The sequence below is a fragment of the Pseudonaja textilis genome, chromosome 6 (genome assembly GCF_049901715.1).
Source record: "Pseudonaja textilis isolate UNSWEBS1 chromosome 6, rPseTex1.2, whole genome shotgun sequence".
Classification (NCBI taxonomy): domain Eukaryota; kingdom Metazoa; phylum Chordata; class Lepidosauria; order Squamata; family Elapidae; genus Pseudonaja; species Pseudonaja textilis.
Genome location: NC_141995.1, coordinates 42,115,926 through 42,136,588, shown reverse-complemented (window position 1 = coordinate 42,136,588; position 20,663 = coordinate 42,115,926). Strand labels below are relative to the sequence as shown.

Here is a 20,663-nt window from a genome sequence, read left to right as displayed (position 1 = left end):
ATGCTCGTAACCCGGGGATTACCTGTATAGAGTACCAGATACTTACCTTTGTAGATAATGGTCTTTGTTATAATTAAAGCTGCTTGAATCTGCAATCAAATATCTTTCAAAACTGAATCCTCATGTTCCCATGAGAACTTCTTAAGTGTAAGAATTACTACAGTGGCCTTGGGATAACATTTGACAGCCTTCCCACTTCACATCCGTAGCTTTTTATGTGAACTAGGGGCATTTCAGTAACTACACAAGCATGTCCTGCTTATATGGTCTGTCAGAGTTTGCAGCAATCCAACCAGCACACAAGTAAATAATTCATCAGGATTCATTTAGAGAAGAAATTTGTGTATATACAATAATATAAAGTCTGGTGCATGTACACCCAGAACCAGAACTCAGAATCCAGAAGTCATAATCACAGAAACAATAAGGACCAACTAACCCTTACATACAAACCAGTAAGCTTAAGCCACACCCAGTCTCCGAGCCATCTGGCTCACAACAGGTACTGTATCTTAGTCACCAAACAGTTCCTCTTGGCTGACCTGTTACCATGTCTATTCCAATTCATGAACTCTCATACACTGACATGGTCCAACTGTGATGAAGAAAATAAATGGATCTATGAATAGAACCTATTCACTGAGATATAACAGCTTTCATTGAACTGCTGGGTCTGCGTGTGAACATGAAAGATATATAAGGTTGAGCGTCTCTTTCCTGTCAAAGATGTATGTTTCAATATACCATGATGTAGTGTAAATTAACTCTAAAACGTAAAACTATAGATAGTCCTTGACTTAAAACCACTGATTTAGCTATTCGTCAAAGCTACAATGGCAAGGAAAATTATGACTTACAAGGTCCTTACATTGACGAACACTGCAGCATGCCCATGGTCACATGATCAAAATTTGGGAACTTGGCAACCAGCATATATTTATGAGAGCTGCAGCATTCTGGGACAGGCAATCGCCATTTGTGACCTACCCAGCTGACAAGCAAAGTCAATGGGGGAAGTTGGATTTGTTTAATGACCATGTGATTCACTTAACAATTTCTGTGATTTGTTTAATGATCATGACAAAAAGGATTGAAAAAAAAGATGTGACTCACTTAATTTCCTTAGCGATAGAAATTCTGGTCCAAATTGTGGTCATAAGTTGAGAATTAATCATACTTCTGTTTCATTTTATTGTAATTATGAAGATCTTGCAGAAGATCTTGTATAGCATGTCTACATTCATATTGTTCATTTCTATTAGGTTTACATAAATGTCATATCAACAGAGGTGCAGAGACAAGCAGGTTATTTCAAATTCACTGATTATTTTTGAAATATTTATTCTGTTTTGTTCAGCTGCATGGATGCAAAATCTACCATGGTGGGTGGCACAGTGGTTAGAGTATAGTACTGCAGGCTGCTTCTGCTGACTGCTGGCTGACTACAATTTAGCAGTTCAAATCTCATCAGGCTCAAGGTTGACTCATCCTTCCATCTTTCCAAGGTTGGTAAAATGAGGACCCAAATTGTTAGAGGCAATATGCTGACTTTGTAAACCACTTAGAGAGGGCAGTAAAGCACTGTAAAGTGCTATATAAGTCTAAGTGCTAATGCTATTGCTACCTGGACAGATATGGAAGAAACATATCCCACATATTGTTTGGGATATTCAACCTACTGGAACTACATCTGTATAAAAACATGTTTAGAAGGGATTGAAACTGGTTAAGGAGAAGCACATAATATTACCTGTGATATATTTTTTAAGAGTTTTAGAGATGTAGAAGAAGAATCTTTAGTAGATAAAAAAGACACTTTATGAAAAATACTGCATGAAAAAAAACAATTCTGAAGAACAAGGTTGTCCTGATGCATATATGTAAATAGGATCGATGCATAGAAATAGACTGCATGTAATTTGCAGAGAAACACAATGGGAACTCTCGCTATGGAAACTGCATTGATTTCAAAACTAACGAATGAACTCCAAGGAAAAACTATTTTAGCATCATATAAATTATATGCTTAACTGATCCAGAACATTTTGAAGTGTTGTATTATCAATTGATATCGGTGTTAACAACGGAAATTTAACTGTTTGTTACTGAAGATAATAGCAAAACTTATTTTCAAAGTAAATGCACACAGTGATGGAAATTAATACTGCGTTTTAAAAAGAGAAATAGAGAGACAAGGATGCAAACAAGAACTGAAAGACAGGACAGTATATAGTCACTCACTGAACTGCTGTGGCTGACAGTGGACTTGAATCTGGGCTTCCCTGGTTCCAATCCAACAACTTCACTACTATACCTCATTGGCTCATGCTGTTCTATATTTCACAATCAGCTGGGTTCAGCAGATAAAGTGACACCCAAGCCAGTAGTTGTGACATTTGCTGGAAATAATACCCACCTTAAGTTCTGAATCTGCCTCTCTCAACATCCTATGCAAAATGGATATACTGTAAATATAGTAACACAGTAAAAATCTAGACTCTTAAAAAATGACATTTGATCTGCTTACTCCAACTTTGCTTGCAACAAAAACAGCCTTTTAAAAATATTACTGGAAAATATGATTTCATCCAGTACTCGTATGTGGAATTGTACATAGAAAATGTGTGTCGGAGGTGTCTGCATCACTTTTAGTACAAGGAAGTATATATTCAGACTTATTAGCTTTGACTGATACATTATTATGCATTGAAAAGGGTCCTTCATTTTCCTGAAGCATGACTAAAAATGTCAATTTGTTCAAACATCTGGATTTATAGGCAGGAACTTGGGAAATTTTTAGCTTGAGTTTGTTTTGTTTTGTTTTTATTTTCTTTCCAGTGTGAAGAAGAATGTTATTCTTAGCTAACTTGCTGGCTAGTAGTACACTGGTGATACAATTACCAGCTGTTATATTTTCCCTAGATTCCTGTAAATATGTTGGTTCTTGTCTGGATTTTAGATTGTGGCATGATTGTTTATAAAGAAATAAATAATGCTTTTCCAAGTTCTTTCTAAAATAGAGAAAAGAACTTCTACATGAGAAGTCATTGAATAAGATTTTTGTTGAAGCAAGAATTTTTAAAAAACACAGTTGGGAATCAAAATGATCCAAAAGGCAGAATTAATAAGCATTGTTCAGTATGAATTCTGAAAATATGGAGGGGAGGGAGGGGCAGGAGGGGGGGGAGGAAAGGAGGGAAGGAGGGAGGAAGAAGGAAGGAAGGAAGGAAGGAAGGAAGGAAGGAAGGAAGGAAGGAAGGAAGGAAGGAAGGAAGGAAGGACAATTTTCAAACTGTCAAACATTTGACAAATATTAACTCAGGTTTAATGAAACCTTTCTATAATCATCAATTTCTTTATTTTTGGCCATACTGCTAAGAAATTTTGCTTTCTTACAACTAGAAAATTTAAAATATTTCAAAATTTTATTCATAGTATTTTGAAGAACTGGTACGGCAAAACGTATGACAGGACTCAACATATTATATTAATATGAAAATCATTATACTAGCAACTGCCTTTAGTTTTCCAAGATGACAATTTTATATCAATTTATTTTTATGCAGAATAAGAACAATACTGAAAATGAAATTAGATTTGATTGTGGAATTATTATACTGGGTATAAAGATTCTAATTACATAATGGAAGAACTGTAGGCTTTGAATAAGAAATAGAATTTAAGTCAAAGTAATCAAATTAATGTTGTTAATCTCCCTGGATGAATATCACACCATCTCATGATATTTCTGTTTGAAATAATTATCTCAGAATCAATGAATGCCATTTGGCAGTCCCTCCTTAATCAGGCTTTCCCAGAAGTAGATGCTATTACATGCCAATATGACTTCATACAAGGAAACTTAGAATTATAGGATTTTTGCTGGTTCAAATATGCATGTACCATCTGTTGTTGACAGTCAAAATAAGACTGTAGAATGTACATACATAAGCAGGAAACAGTGCTTGCCCCAAATGTACTTTTATTTATTCCAAACATCTAAAGTTGATGATGTCATAAATTCATGTTGGTTAAAGCACAGCTTGCTATGCAATGGTGGTGAAAATCTGTAGCTCAGGTGTAGGATGAGCTTGGAGATATGTTGGGTTGTAATTAAAGAGACAGTAATAAATTGTTTAATGGTTATACTTGCTGGGGATGGTGGTGGGGTTATTTCCCTTACTATCTTTTTTGAGGCAGGAATTTTTTTTCTTAGTATTTTCAACACTTCTATTTTTTTTTCTTTTTACATATGATTTATTTGTAATAAGTTTCTTTGTTCGTTTTATCTGTTTTATATAATTCTTAATAACATTATTTAAAAAAAATTAAATTCCATAGCTGAAGTTAATATCTATGAACAAATTCAATCAATTTAAAAAAGAAAGAACAAAGAAATAAGTTAAAAATATTAAAATTAAACCACAACTAACATTTGGATTGCTCGCAATAGGGGAATAGTAAGGGAACAAAGATAAATTTTAATATTTGAGACCAATGTCTTCCTGACCAATATAAAGAAAAGAAAACCATTTCCAATATATAGTAACAATGTTAGTTACAGTACAACTGTATAGTACAGTACAACTTGAGACAGATTATAGTTGCCATTGTAGCATCACTCAAGGCAGTCCCAGGTGGAATTTAAAGTCCCTTGAAATTAACCTTTGAAAACATCTCAACGTCAAGCCCATGAGTACATTACACTAGTCACCTCAGAGAGGTACTCCAGCAGCAGAATCACTGATCTGTACCAAGCGTCAAAAATAATTTACAAACACTTTTAAAAAGTCACTTGAAAAGAGTGGTAATCTGTAAAGAGATTCCCTAAAGCTCTTTGAGAGATACACAGATGTTTCATGCACAAAAACTAGAGCCATTTGATTTAAACGTACATATAATAAAGTCTGATTTTCTTCACAAGTCATCCGTTAATGTTTCAGCTCTACCCCCTTTGTCCTGAAAGTTGTATGCCCTTTCTTTGCAGATCTCATATTCTTCTGAAGGTCCACTAATTTAGTTCTGCTGGTGGAAGCCAAGACAAGACAACTCAGTCCAGATAAAAGTTTAATATGTTTATGGATTATGAAAAGATTGACATTTGAATTTAATAGAATCTTCATTCAATAAGAAAAGTTCTAAATATTTTGGATACTTACAATGTAAAGTAGGATTGACTCTTTGTGTTATTCACCAATCTTGGGGATTGTCCTAGTGAGATGCACCTGACATTCACATTGCCTCTTAGTGACTCTTAGACACTACATTTGAAATATAGAGTCCTGATGGCATAGATTTCCTTGTGTATAGATAGCCCTCGCTTTGCTGAGACAGTTGCTATCATTTTTAGGAGTGACGATTTTTAAAAAGTTACAACAAATGCCTGTATTCATAACCTTGACAAGACTTTAAAGCAAAGGAAAGCTGAAGTAAGATTATAAGCATAGTTTCATTTAGTGACCATTTTGCTTAATGAACAAGTTGCTGGTCCCAAATGTGATCACTAAACAAGGACTACCTGTGTTAAGATATTTACCATTTTTCTCTCTCCAGGTTTATACAGGCACATTACTAATTATTTGTCCCTTAAGTACCTCTTTAATAATTACTTTAATAAAATTGTGACATTTTGGTACAATCAAGGAAATTAGATTAAAAATCACCATTAAGGTCAATTCAACATTAATTGTTCACTGAGATTCAATGAAGTGATCAGAACCTTCAAAAGGAAACATTGAGGTTTCCAACACGGATATACTGAAAAGCCCTCACTATAACTTTGTCAAATTTGGGTATGCAGTTGTTGATGATATTAATGATGATACATTCTCTACAAACCAGCTTTTTGGAGGAAAAACACTAGCCCTAACATATTCGAAAAATATATTATACAAAGTCTTTATATTAAATAAGTAAGCAAAGAATAGAAATTCAGAGAAAAAAATTTCAGTGGAATAAACAGAATATATGAGAAAAAAGGAAGAATGTGTTATATACAGAAGGGCATGTGTGATTTAACAGACATTCATGAAAACTGGCAAGATGAAACTCACAAATGGAGTGCAAACATTGAAGGATTCAATTAAAAATGAATAGACCAGAAAAAGTGAAGTGGCATTATAAAGTGGCATTACATGTGAAGGACGGACCCCTAGGAATTTAGATGCATGATTCTGAGAGTGAAGGTTCAGTCAAATATGCCTGGATAAGATTAAGGGGAGGGGAAAGGACATAAAAATTACTTTTACATGTCATTGAGCAAATAATTACTGCTAAAAGACACTTGAGACAAATGGTGTGCTGTCAAGTAAACAATATTCCCATGAACCAAATTTCACAACTTTAAAGAAGGGGCTTTTACCCATACTTATATACTCAGACAAGATTGCTCAGTGCCTTCATAGTAGTGGTTTTTCTACATGTATACTAATAAACAGGAAAGAGTTGGCTGAAGAAACAGCCAATTGACTTACTACCACGATTGAGCTCAAGCTTTTTGTTGCTAAATGAGGCAGTTGTTAAGTGAATTTTGCCCCATTTTACAACCATTCTTGCAACAGTTGAAAAGGGAATCACTGCAGTTAAGTTAGTAACACGGTTATTAATCTGGGTCCCCCACTGACTTTCCTTGTCAGGTCGCAAAAGGTGATCACATCACCCTGGGCCACTGTAACTATCATAAATATGAGCCAGTTGCCAAGCATCTGGATTCTCATCAAATGATCATGGGAATGCTGCAATGGTGGTAAACATGAAAAATGATCATAACGCACTTTTTCACTGCTGTTGTAACTTTGAACGGTCACTAAATGAACTGTTGTAAGTCAAGGACTATCTGTAATGATTGTGTTATCTCAGAGTTCAAAATACTGAAAAAAGATGCAATGAATCATCATTGTAGATACATAAAAGATTTCAGAGGGGTCAATGTCAACAAGCTTAGAGTACACCCGTGAAAGATATAGACATAAATCTTCAGATCAAGTAGAGCAAAGTGCTGGGAACTGCTAAAAATAAGATATTGCAAGTACACTTGCACACCATTCTGATGAGAAAATAAAAGGGGCTAGCCGGGCAAAGAAAATGTTATGGATCCATATATAACTTTCAACTACAGTAAGAACTAAAAAAACATAAATGGAAGGTAGATGTAATAGTAAAGGAGCTAATATTACAGAAAGGAAGTTAGAAAATATTAATGGTAAGAGGAACTTTGACTTGAAATGAGAGCTAAGAGAAACAAAAGAGAAAAATGTAGATATGCTAGCAGAAGAGAAAAGCCAATAATAAGAGAAGATTGGGGGGGGGGGGGGGAAAAATTCTTTAACTCCTAAGTTGTCTCAGTTATATCCATAGAAGGGAACTGTATTCACATTGGACTATACAAAACAACTGACAGGAGAAGGAATGGCAACCCAGGTAAATAAGATAAATAGGGAGCATCTGGCTATCAGGAATGAGCTTAAGTCTCTAGAACAAGATCCCTTTGAAATCTGAAAGACCTTGTAGAGGATATTTTGTAGATCCTTTTCTCCAATATTTTAAAAAATTATGCAGAACATTTTTGTTGAAATTCCTCTGTGAAACATGTGGTTCCCGAGCTAGCTCCAGAATTGTATAAACTCAACTATCTAGGTGTTCCTTTGCTTCAACACACAAAATATGGAATGAACTATTTTGCATTTTACATTCTATTACTAGCAATATCATATTTGGGCTTGCACCAAAGCAATAATTCTTTCAGTATTGACAACCAATATAGAGTATCTTGATCTGAATTAAGTTGTGAACAATTTAATCTATTAATTAACCACCAATAATAAACATAATTATCTCACTACTGCTAGTTATGCAACCCTATTGCCAGATTAGAACTTGGCTTTGAAATTTCACTGACGGATGTAGCCCAAGAACAACATCAAGGTCAGGACAAAATGTAATGCACTCATCAGAATATAAAGAAAAGCTTTACTATCTTTTGTACAGCTTAAAAATAAACAGTATATGAAATGGAAGGCATTGTATTTTGCACTCTTCTTTCCACTTCTAAAGAAGTAGCTAGTCATATAAGTGCAAAACTGAAATACCTAGCAGATATTTCCTTCCTGCTTTGAAAATTGCTGCTAATATGTTCAATGTGGCTTTATTTTGTATGTGTTTCTAGCTTCAATTACTACACATACTAGTTCTTGTAGCATTTCTAATCATCTGAAATACTTCTTACATCTTTGAGTCCTGATACTTAATAATTAACAACCCTGACCTACTCTTGCTTGTTCATTTTATTATGCATTATAACAGGACAGGCAACAAAGCATCATAAACACTAGTGTGCCCTTGACACTTTCTTTGACTACCCTGCCCTACTAAACTTTACTTTGGTATCTGAATCTGTTTGCACATGGGACATGCTACAGAGTAAAGATGCATCTTCTAATATAAACTTTATTGGAATTATTTTGGGCTCACACAGATCTCAAACTATCTTTAGAAATAAAACTGTGGAATAATTGAACCAGTTCTTTGCCAAGAGTAGATTAACCACTCCAGAAGAAAGACAATAAGGTGACAATGTCTTGTACCATCTAAGAAAAACTCCCTAGAAAAAGAAGTCAGCCTAGGCTATCCTACTCAATCTCATATACCAACATAACAAAACCTAGACTCAACTTGAAGCCAAAATCAGTGCATGGTAGCCCTTGGTTCTACGATTCTGATCCAGAAGTTCATATCCAGATATGAACAGCAAGAATCCTGATGACCATCACAGTTAGAATTTTCTGTATTCCTTTTATTTAACACCAGAACAAGAAACCATAATGTATCTGAACAGCAACTCTCCCAATTTGAATGGTACTTGCTGTGGTATGATTTAGAAAGAAAATGTTTTTGTTAGGAGGAAGAGCACCTTGGGCATAAGATAGGCTTGGCTTACTGTTCAGGAGTGTCAAAGTCATTGCGTCATGGCGGCGTCACGTGATGTTTGGGGACTTTTTTCCCCTTTGCTAAACCGGGTGTGAGCATGGTCAGCACATGACACCACCTGCCCACAGGCCGGGAGTTTAGCAGCCCTGCAGTAGTTGAATTCACCTAGATGCCTTGCAGCTAAATCAGGCTAGTTGAATATCAGCTGTATGTATTAGAGAGGATTGATTCAGCTTTCTTTAGAAACAGTTCAATGTTCACAGCAGAACGTCTTATTTATAACCCTGTGTATCTTGTTAATTTGCCTTTTGAATCCTAGATACCCATTAAGCCTCCAATAAGTCTTTATTGCTCTGACCCAACTTTGCTTCTTCCTTACCGCTCAAAATTCAACTTTGATTTGGATCAATTTACTTTTGAGTTTCAGATTAATTTGCTGACAGCAATTTCTATGCCTTTCTGGCTATCAGTAGTCTCTTGAGAATTAGACTTGGATTGTTTGACCATTCTTCTACATGTCATTTTTCAGAGGGGAGACTAAGAAGCTACAAAGGCAAGTGAAATTTTGTATTTCATAAATATATAGTGGATAACAGGCACAAACCAATCATTTTATAAAATTCTGTTAAAATTGGTCACAGCCCAACCAAGTTGCTTGTTTTTCTTTTAGGAACTATTCTAAAGAGGAGGCTCAGCCTTTTACACCAAAAGGATCCTGATGGAAAGAATTCAGTTCTGAGGACAAACATAAGCACATAACCTCAAGTTAAATTCATTCTCCTCCAGATATACTATTAGGCGGTACTCATTTGCCTCCTTCCCTGGAAACATATGATTACTATGTATTTTTGTGTGTGCTTGTATGTGTGTGTGTCTGTCTGTCTGTCTGTGTTACAATAAGACGGTATAAGGAGGGGGAATAAACCATACAAAAGAAATTCAAATTATGGCTTATAGAAGACATTTTTCTTTATCTTCAAATATTTTCTTAATAAAAAATACTTCTGTAACAAAAAGCAGCTTTTTGCTCTGAATGGAAAGTTACTATCTTCACCTAATTGGGGCAAATAGTTGAGCCAGTTGATTTTATAGTAGTTTGGTGCCACATGGGAAATAAGTTATGTAGTTTTTGACTTGGTGGTTTCTTTTTTTGAAAGAAATGATAGATAAATGCATACACACATTTAATGTATCATTTACTTTGACCCTGAATCTTGGAAAATATTCTTTCTGAAGGACTCTGAATCTAGAATTAAAAATGGCATGCAATTTTTATCCCACTTCATCTTCACCCCATCAATATTCATTCACGACTAAGTGTACAAATTAATTAGATTCTGCAGTCAGAATTCCACTCCATGACTTTTTCTTGCTAAAGTTACGCAGCATTTCAGATCAGATTTCCAAGAGATCTCTGGAAGAATGTGAACACTGCATCTGTCTGCAACAGGTGTCTTTTAAAAAAAATACAACTGCTTGAGTGTCATGTGATCTATACAACCCTACTTCTTGCTATCCCTAAAACAACCAGTGTCAAGCTATTGATTCTCAGATGACAGGTTGCTTATGAAAGTCTTTTTCCATCTGGAGAGCACCAGTATATTTGAAGAATACCAGACTGATTCAGGGAACAAGAAAAGGTGAAACTGCTTTCCCTCATTCATACCATCCACAGAAGAAGAAGAAAAGTGTAATGACGTGAATTGGAGTCAATCCAGAACATTGGTTTAGATAAATAGTAGCATCATTCTTCCCTGAAAGATCTGTAAATTTAAACAGTCTAGACATTAGCTTTGTTACTGTTCATTCTTGATGCATAAATATAAAATTACATCTTACTGGAATATTTGAATTCATTTTTATACAAAAAATAGCGTACAACAAAACAAGTGTTGTTCTTAAATGGCTTTTGCCTGTTGATTTGGCCTTGAAGCTCCGAATTCCAAGGTAATTAATTCATGCTATATTTTTAGAAAAGAGTGCTTGTATCATTTAATATTTTGTAGCACTTGCATTGATCAGTTGGAATTTAGTTATCTTGTATTATCATACTTTATAAAGATTATCTGAATGATTATTCCCCATATGATAGACTGACCCAACCAATGAGTTCACAATCATGGTTAATTTAGAATCTGGATTATGTCAAATTGTTGGTTGAATAAATATATATTTATGCCATTGCTTAAAGATGTATATATGAGTGTATATGTCACATACAAAAGCAAGACCCATATTAGACTTTTAGTGGCCATGATCCTTATTATTATTATTATTTGCAGTGGTTCATTTCCTGCCTTACATCAGCAAATAATGAGAACACAAATAATGAACCCTTCAAAATAATTACCTTTTACAAGTGTAGAAGCTATCCATCATTTTGAGTATGTGTAATATAACAAAAAAAGGAAAACCTCAAGCATGTCTGTACTGCATGCAATATTAAGGTCTGATTTCTTTTTAACAACCACAGAAAATGACACCATGTGTAACAGAACTATGGATGACGAAGTTCTCTTCTACCATATTACCATTTTAAACTGATATTTTACTACAGGCAATGGACCCAATGATAAAATATTATTGTATAACTAAAGAGGCAACTGTCTCAACTGTGTGTGTGTGTGTGTGTGTGTGTGTGTGTGTGTGTGTGTGTGTGTAGAGATAGAGGGAGGGAGGGGGAGAGGGAGAGAGAGAGAGAGAGAGAAAGAGAGAGAGAGATTTGCTTATAGCAGCTTGATAGCAGTTTGCTATCTTATGAAGGGGAAGTTCAAAACATTCTGATGCTGTAAAGAATGGAGGATTTCGTAATGATGCTATATATAATTGAACTGGTTTGCAAGGAGAAGGGACAAAACAAATATTTTCAGTGGATATGGAAGCATTTTTTACAGCCTTTATGATTCTTTCATCAATAGCAGTGCTTCTATGGAAAACAACAAAATGAGCTAGTCAAACCATAAAAAATAGAATGCAGGCTAAAAAATGATGCATATATCTTGTACATGCTGATATAAAGAATTTCTTACAGACACACAGGTTCAAGATTATTGCCTCTTCTGAGGCAAAGGATTATTTTTAGACCCCAGAGCTTCATAGCCTGTTTGCCATAGGAACATCTTCCCAGTTCAGATCATAATGTTTATGCTCCTATTTTTCCCACCCCGCTTTTCAAACAATGCTAGATTAATGGTCATTTTTCCCTACTGTCCAGCTAAAATAAAAACAGAAGTATTCTTCCAATGTCTATGATCATATCTGGGCTCATCTACAAAGAAAAAGACTTTCACGCATGGCAAATTTTGTGTGGGAAAAGTCTTAACTGAAGCATCCCAACATCAATCACAGCATGCAGAATAACCACTGATTATTTCAATTACCTATCATTTGAATAAGGACGTATCTTTGTCTATAGCAGCCATTACTTGGTATATGTCTTGCTAATTGTAAATATTTTCAGGGTCTGCTCCCCCTAAGAATATTCCCAATTGGGATTTATACTACTGTTATATTACATGTTCCGAATATGCTTTCATATGAAGAATCAGTAATTGTAATATTGGGCAGAAAAACATATATGTGATATTTTACAATCTAACAGAATGATCTCAGAAAATGGCATTTACTACCCACACAAATACCCATACACTATGTTCTGTTTCTGGTTTTTCAAGAAATTTCATGTATACATGTTGCTGTTAAATGTTAAAATTAAAAAAAACAAACATGATTGTATATGTTTATGCTTTAGAATTACAAATAGATTTTGAAAAACATTAGACACTTAGAAACACAAAAACGCACAAAAAAATCACAATGCTGAAAGAAATGACGATTTTTATATAGGGGCAATACACTGGTCAGAGAGTAGGTAAACACTGAAAGAATAAATGCATCTTAGTGGGTCAACTATAAAGGAAAATCATGACATCTACATGCAGCAAGAAGACTAACATGGACCTAAAAAACAAAACATAGAAGCCACCATTATATCAGGGTTCTGAAATAGGGGGCTGTTTTAAGTAGTTCCTAAAGCAATCTTCTGAAATGGGTTGTAATATCTGTTATCCTGCTAAACCAAATCATATTGGGCTTAAATATGTTCTTATTACTCATGCATTGGATATTCCAAATGTGTTCTTTAGTATATCTAAGGAATCCCACAATGCCCAGGCAACACAAAATGCACTGATGTAATAGCAGAAGATTATGAAGGGGATGGGTGTAGGGAGAATTAAACAGAGAAAAATGCAGAATTATCACTTGATATACAAAGCAATAAGCATAGTATGCCATATAAATGGTGGCACATTTCAGCTACATACAATGCTCATGAGAAATTGCACACAAAATAATATAGGAATACAGTCAGCAGACTATTTTATTCAGGAACAAAAAGATTCATTGTGCATAATCCAATGGGGGGGGGGGGAATCGTCAACCTGCAATCTTTCAGCATTTACAACATTTTTTTCACCATATAACAAAGCCTTCTCAACAGACAGTGAAAGGAAAGGAGAGAGGGAGGGAAAGAAATTAAGACAGCTCTACCAGAAATTTACCAAATATATGCAGACTCTTTGTTTATCTTGGAAAGGAAACCCATTCAGAGGTGTAAATAATGGTCACTTTGTTGGATTCCAAATGCAGCTAACTACAAATGTGTGTGTGAGTGGCTCTCTCTTAATTCACCCTGGGATCCCTTGACCCAGCTAGACAAGCGTGAAAACACGAAATAAATGAAGGTTAACAAAGACTGGTCTGGGAAACAGTACAGATTAAAATGTTCACCGCATGAATTATTTTATATATAGGATGGTGTTGTAAATTTCTTCAGCCTGTAAATTTTGAAAGCAAACTGGCAAAACGTTAACCATCTATCTTGTTGCACAAACCACAAATGGAAGAAAAAAACATCTTCCTCATCATCTATGCACAATTTACACATTAAGGCAGCAATAGAACAAATGCAGAAATATTAACCGGCTCATTAAAAAACAGAGCTCAAACAGCTATCACAATACCTTTTTGTGTCTGTCCCTCTTCCATATTTTCTTCCATGGCTACCTTTCTTCACTAAAAACTGTAGCACAGGTTGAATCACGAGCTTCCCTCCTATATTGAGGAAACTGTGAATTTATTTTCCCCGGGAAGCTCCAAGTGCACTGATTTTAGGCAAGTCTTTGGAGCTTAGCAAAGGCTTCTCTCTTGCTTGCTTGGAGACAGGCTGTCAAGTGTAGTTTCATTCAAATTACTCTTCCATGAAGATTATCAATTTTTCTTCTCAAAGCTGTCCATTGCACACCACTGTAAGCAGGTATTCAAATGAAAAGCCAGTGAATTTGGGGAGGGGAGAATTTGGTTGGGGTCCCAGTAGCAGTAACGCTGTGATTCATAAGGCTCACTTTGCATATAAAACAGGGAAAGAAATTGATGTTTGCATTGAAATCTGTGCTTTAAATTGGAAACAAGTCTGCACTGTGAACAGATGGAGGGGTGTCTCCCTAACATGAAGGAACTGGGAGCCTATAATTCCCCCTATTTGCTACCAAAATGGGAAAGCCCAAATGCCTGTAGCTTTAGATGCTGCAATACTGCAATGCTTATTTCTTCCACACTATTAATACCAATTTCTAATTTTCATTAACAGTGTTCTATTGCCCATTTAAAATAAAATAAAAAACAATTTTAAATATAAAGCTCTGTTCTAAAAGACTGCAAACTATTTTGGAGATATTTTTGTATGTGCACTCACAAATATACCCTTGCTACAGTTCTAGTCTTGATTTGTTAAATGTTTGACCAATATGTTTTAAAATAAATGATTAACTCCCAAGTGAGTTCCAAACATAGTCTAGATGTGAAAAATCTAATTTGTGAGTTAAATATGCTTCCCATTATCAAATAATTTATAATTCTTTGACGATACAAATAAATGGGGTATCCTTGAAACGGTAGCTACTTCATTGGCAAAAATAGGACTTATTTCCATATGTTGTAAGAAAAGGAGAAACACAGAGGTTAAGTATCTTATGGGGACAGCCACTCCTTTGAAAGACTCTGAAACTGGATTTTGAATGCAAATTGATGGAATACTGCAGTTTGGAGGTAATTTGCATTTCTGTACCTTATGTCATTGAGTAACAGAATTACTCTGACGTTCCATCATAGGGAAAACCTATGATAGGTACCCACTATTTATTTCAATTCCTATTCTACTATTTCTATTTATTGGGGTGCATTATCATCTTCTTATGAAAAACATTTCAAAAATATAGCAAGGACCTGTTTTAATATATTAAAAAGTGGTTTACACTATAAGCTTCTCTTATAGGAAGCAAAGAAGATTATATCACTAGCTTTCTATAGAAATGCTCATACTTTTGCGAATACAACTTCTATAATGAGACCAAATTAACAAATTAATTGACACCAAATTAAATTCAGTATTAAAGAAATAGTGAGTTTATCTTTATAAGCCTGCATCTCATAGACCAGGGGTGTCAAACTTGCAACATCACGTTGTCGTCATGTGACGTGTCCTGATTTTTTTCCCCTTTGCTAAACCGGGGATAGGCGTGGCCAGTGGGTGATGCATCCAGTCCATAGGCCACAAGTTTGATACCCCTGTCTTAGACATACAACATCTTCAAATTACTTCAGTTAAGGTATAAAGGAACTAAGTGTGATTAGTTATGCAACATTCAATGCACTATGGTAGCTACCAGGGAGAGACAAATAAGAGCATAGTGATGCATTGACAGAAAAGAAAGGTAGCTTACAATAAAGCACTTGGGCATGGAACAGGATTTTTTTCTTGCTTGCTTACCATGAAAGTAAATACTATTCTAGCATTATGAGAGTTATCTTAAAGGCCTTTGGAAATATGAATATCAGTCTAATAGTTTGTCTCAAAAAGATCTAAAATTTCACAATTTACTTTCTACTTTGTTGTGGCTATTGTATAAGTACTAATCATGTAGTAGCACTGAACTAAATGAAATATGAATGCTGGGAACTTCAGATAAATACAGTCAAAGTGAATATACATTTTCTTCTAACAAATATCCATTCCATGTAATTTCAAACCTATGAATTCAAGTACAAATAATGGCAATCCCATATTGGCAGGTATTGGTTGATGAAAATATGTGCAACCAGAGTTTCAACTTACAGAAGTAGGAAGTGAAGATTCTTATTGCTTCTCTACACCATAAGGGGGATGACTAAAAAAAGAAACTGATTTTCTTTCCCATCTGCAAACTAGGGATAAGAAACAAGAGAGATACTAGGGTAGCAACTGCTCTTTGGCTCCTTCCTATAGAGTTTTTCTTGAGTATAATAGTGCAGAATATTGACATTCTGGGGAGAGAATGAGTTGCAAACTGGTATATGGAAAACATGTAGCGCAGGGGGATATAAAACATGAAGAAATATTGTACAAGGCTGCTACACACAACTATAAATCAAAGATACCATGTTGCTGAAAGCAAAAAAAAAGTTTAATCTTATTTCAAATATATTAAAATGCATTATACCACAACAGTTAAACAAACTCTCTTTTAAATGGGGCAGAGGATGGAGGACAGGAATTAAGAGAAATGCTGAAAACTTGCCTATTCAGTGCAATTATTTAGTTCATTGAACTTTCCAGTACAGCCTAATTTTTGTCTGAAATGAACTGTAACCATTTCATCTTCATCCAAGTACTGATAACAGCCAGATACTGTGCAGAATCAATCAACCATATTAGGAAGTCTTGATGCAAAAATGTCACAGAATTGACATACTGACACAGTGGTCTACAATCAGAATACATAGACCTAAACTGCATGTTTAAATATTATAGTTCCATCAATACTTTTGACTAAATCACAAAATCAAACTATATTCTTTTAATAATAAAGTAGAGGGTTCTGATTGTTTCATTATATTAATTCTTAACTATAAGTATATCTTAAAAGAAGTTACACATCTGGAGTCTTGTTTATAAGTACTACTTCCTCTAGAAATTCATATTTCTTCCTAATATTGTTTGAGTTTTAATCCATTAGTTGTGACAGGAATTGATCAACCAACTTGTTGCCTGAGCAAGGTGTCATGGGTTGAGAGAGAGAACAATTGGCTCAAGTCACCTAGGCAGCCTTCAAGGCTAAGATTACAACCAGATAGAGTTCAGTCACCTAGTTTCTAGCCTGGTGCCTTAACCACTAGGCCAAACTCTTACTTCCTCAGGAATTTCCTGCAATATTTTAATTTCAAGACAAAGTATCAGGAACAAAATTCTATTTACCTATTTAGAAAATGTTTCCTGCAAGCTTTGGTGAATTATGAAGTGAATATCTAAATTTTGGGGGAAAAGAAGACAGGTACTTTTTTATTAAAAAAATGATGGAAGCTGTAGGAGGAATTGACTTCCCATACAAAGCCATTTCTCTTTACTTTTACTCATGCATTTTCATATGTCTGTGATATAATAAAACATATTCTGAAATCAATACTAATAAAAAAAGAAATCAAACATTGAAAGACAGACAAATAGACAGACACAAAGAGAAAATTATTAAAAAATTTCAGAACACATTAAAAAAAATTAAGGCAAACTTTAAAAGTACACTTGAAAAAGAAAAGCTAGCCCAAGGGTTTCTTTCCTAGGAATATTGCTGAATACTTGAAATGTTAATAGCATTTTACCACAATGATCTCAAGAGATTCCAGTCTTATTTCAAAAAAGCATTGGTTAAAAAAGAAACCCTGAATCATCTTAAATGTAAATGAAAGTAGCGAATAACATATAAAATATGAAAGTGTTTATGTTCCAAAATATAGATCCACCAAGGTAGAATGGATCCATATTACTAAACTTTCCTTTGTAAATTGTATGGTAGATACTTTTTTGTCTTTTAAAAGTTTCAGAGACCTTACACCTTATAAGTATAATTTTTGATTATTGATCACTATCATTTTCTGGCCTACATCATAAAATGACTCTAGACAACTCATAACAAGACATAGTTAAAAAAAGTAACTTCCCTGGCCCTGGCAACAGACCAAACATCCTCACACCTCAGTTGCCTCCTCCAGCATTCTAGCCCAATGCTTTGGGGAAGAGTCAAGTCTTCACAATTGTACAGAAGGCTAAAATAGTAGGGATCCCTTTCATTTCCAGTGGGAAGCTGTTCCAAAGGATTGGACAGCCATCCTGAAACCATTCCACCAAGTTCCTATCACAAGGCAACAGTCTCACAAACAGACAAAGAAACACAAAAGGAGGAACTAAAGGCAGCAGAAAATAAAAATTACTTTATAACAGCCTTCTGGCTGAACTGGGAAGGTTAAAAAGATTTGCAAACTAACACAGTTCATACATGCTAAACTATTTAGAAAGTCAGCATTAATGAATTGTGAGTACGTACAATTCATTTATTGTAAATACCCTGTAAAAATCATGCTTTGCTTTGTACCATTTTACATATTCTGATATGGCCTAAAGCCGTGATGGCGAACCTATGGCACGTGTGCTGGAAGTGGCAAGCAGAGCCATCTCTTGGGCATGCAGAGCCGTCGCCCGTTGCTCTTCCGGGTTCTGGCGCGGCAGCCAGCTGGGTCTTCCCATGCATGGGAGCACCTGGAATCCGGAAGAGCAGCCACCCAATACGCATGTACATGCCAAAAAGATGATCTTCCTGTTTCCAGCATCCTTACATGTGCGTGCAAAGAACAGCTGGCCAGTGTGCATGCCTGCACCAGAACCCGGAAGAGCAAATGGGCAATGGCTCATGTGCCCACGGAAAGGGGATCCTGGTGGTTGCTTCCAAGGAAGCAGAGCTGTCAGCCAGGAGGGGCGGGGTGGGGCTTCCTTCCCTCCCTCCCTCCCTCCCTCCCTGCCCAAGCGGGATTCTTGCATGGCCCCAGTCCTCCAGTCTGCAGCACCGATGCACATCTGTGGTCCAGAGTGCCTGGCCATCTTGGCTGTCCCAGAAGAGCAGCAGCTGCAGGGCAAGGAGCAGGAGTGACTGGCCGGTCCCCGCAGCCACTCCCCTGCCAGCGAGCTGGGCCCTCAGTGGTGTCTCCATGTGTGAAGAACTGAGCTCTCCTCCAACCCTTCTGAGGCAGCTTGCCTTCCCAATGGCAGCCCACTGTCCCCCACTGCCAAGCTGGGGCCTTGGTGGCATCTCCATGTGTGAGGAGCTGTGCTCTCCTCAGACCCTACTAGGGCAGCTTGCCTCCCCAACAGCAACTCCTCCTCCTCCTCCTCCAGCATCCCAGCCAGAAGCAGCAGTGCGAGAACCGCCACTGCCCCCTTGCCCCCAGATGGCAAGCCCTCTCACTGCTCCTACCGCTGCTGGGGGTGAGGAGGCAGCAGCAGTTCTTGTGCTGCTGCTTCTGGCAGGGATGCTGGAGGAGGAGTTGCTGTTGTGGAGGCAAGCCGCCCCAGTAGGGTCTGAGGAGAGCGCAGCTCCTCACACATGGAGACGCCACCAAGGGCCCAGCTTGACAGCAGGTGAGCGGCTGCAGGGACAGGCTGGTCCCTCCTGCCCCTTGCCCTGTGGCTGCCGCTGCTGCTGCTCTTCTGGGGCAGCAGGATTGTGCAGAACCTGCGTCCACACAGGAGGAATGTCCGTCTGGCGCTGGCCAGGAAGCAGTCACGCTCCCTTGGCAGATGTGGCAGGAGGGGAGCTGTGCTGGCTTGTTCTCTGTGGTGGGCTGGGTGGGGTGCTTCATTGACACTCTTCTGGTTTCCGGCACCTGCATGCACACTGGCCAGCTGGTCTTCACACACACATACGTGTCAGAAACCGGTAGACTGGCTGGCTGCTCTTCTGGTTTCCAGTGCCGAAAAGGTTCACTTAACACTGGCCTAAAGGATAGTTAATCTTTGACTTTGATTTAGTTTGCTTGTGCAATGAAAGTTGCCTAGAATTGCAGGATTGCCTCTATAAAAGTAGAGTACACAAGTATGCAAGTTCTGTAGTGTAGTCTACCACTTTATCTTTTTAATAATATTACATGTTTTACTAGATTTCTTCTAAAGTTATGTCTTTAAAATAGCTATGTATTTAAGAATACTAGTTCTAATATTTTCTTAGAATCATATGTCCAGAAGGGACCTTGGAGGTCTTCTTGTTCAACCCTCAGCCCTTATTCCATCCTAGACAAATAGTTGTCCAGTGTTTTCATAAAAATCTCCAGTGATGGAGAACCCACAACTCTAAGAAGCCATCTGTTCTACCAATTAATTCTTACTGTTAAGAAATTCCTCCTTAGTTCCAGATTAATGAGTTTTCATCAAAAAACTCAAACTTCTCAAATGTTTTGGTGAAGATTGGAGTTTCCTAAAGAGAAATTCTAATAAGGCACTTCTGCCTTAAATTTAAAAGTCAGGGGACAGAATTAAATACTTGTTCCTCCTAATGGAGTGTCTATTATCAAAGGGTGGCAAAATAAAATATTTGTTTTGCTATGATTTTAAATATATTGCACATTAGAAATAACTTCTCATCCTGTGGTGATCGAGGGTTGAGAGCTGCTTTCAGACTGGCACAGAATGTTTCTGCAAAAATGTCCCATGGCTCCTCATCTTCTAGTAAACATTTTTCTATGAAATATCATTGATTCCGGGGGTGGGTGGGTGGGTTGTCAGACATCACACCAAGACTCAGCCAGAAGAAACAACTTTCCAATAATAAAGGACCACATGGAAGCAGCAATTTTATCCCTATACATTTCTCTTGGTC

The 20,663-nt window shown here is 36.6% G+C and overlaps 1 protein-coding gene across 3 annotated transcripts in view; it reads right to left on the bottom strand.

Moving 5' to 3' along the window:
- Positions 1–20,663, bottom strand: part of GPM6A (glycoprotein M6A) — a 153,676-nt gene that overhangs the window by 83,611 nt on the left and 49,402 nt on the right. Inside the window, exon 1 of one of the 3 annotated variants that reach the window (XM_087936404.1) lies at positions 13,950–14,394. The exons of 1 other annotated variant lie outside the window; for it this stretch is intronic. In XM_087936404.1, the coding sequence (XP_087792530.1) occupies positions 13,950–13,986 (37 nt within the window). In that variant the 5' untranslated portion in view covers positions 13,987–14,394. Of the gene's footprint in view, positions 1–13,949; positions 14,395–20,663 lie in introns of those variants that run through there. One more of the 3 variants, XM_026699681.2, reaches the window with a different exon arrangement.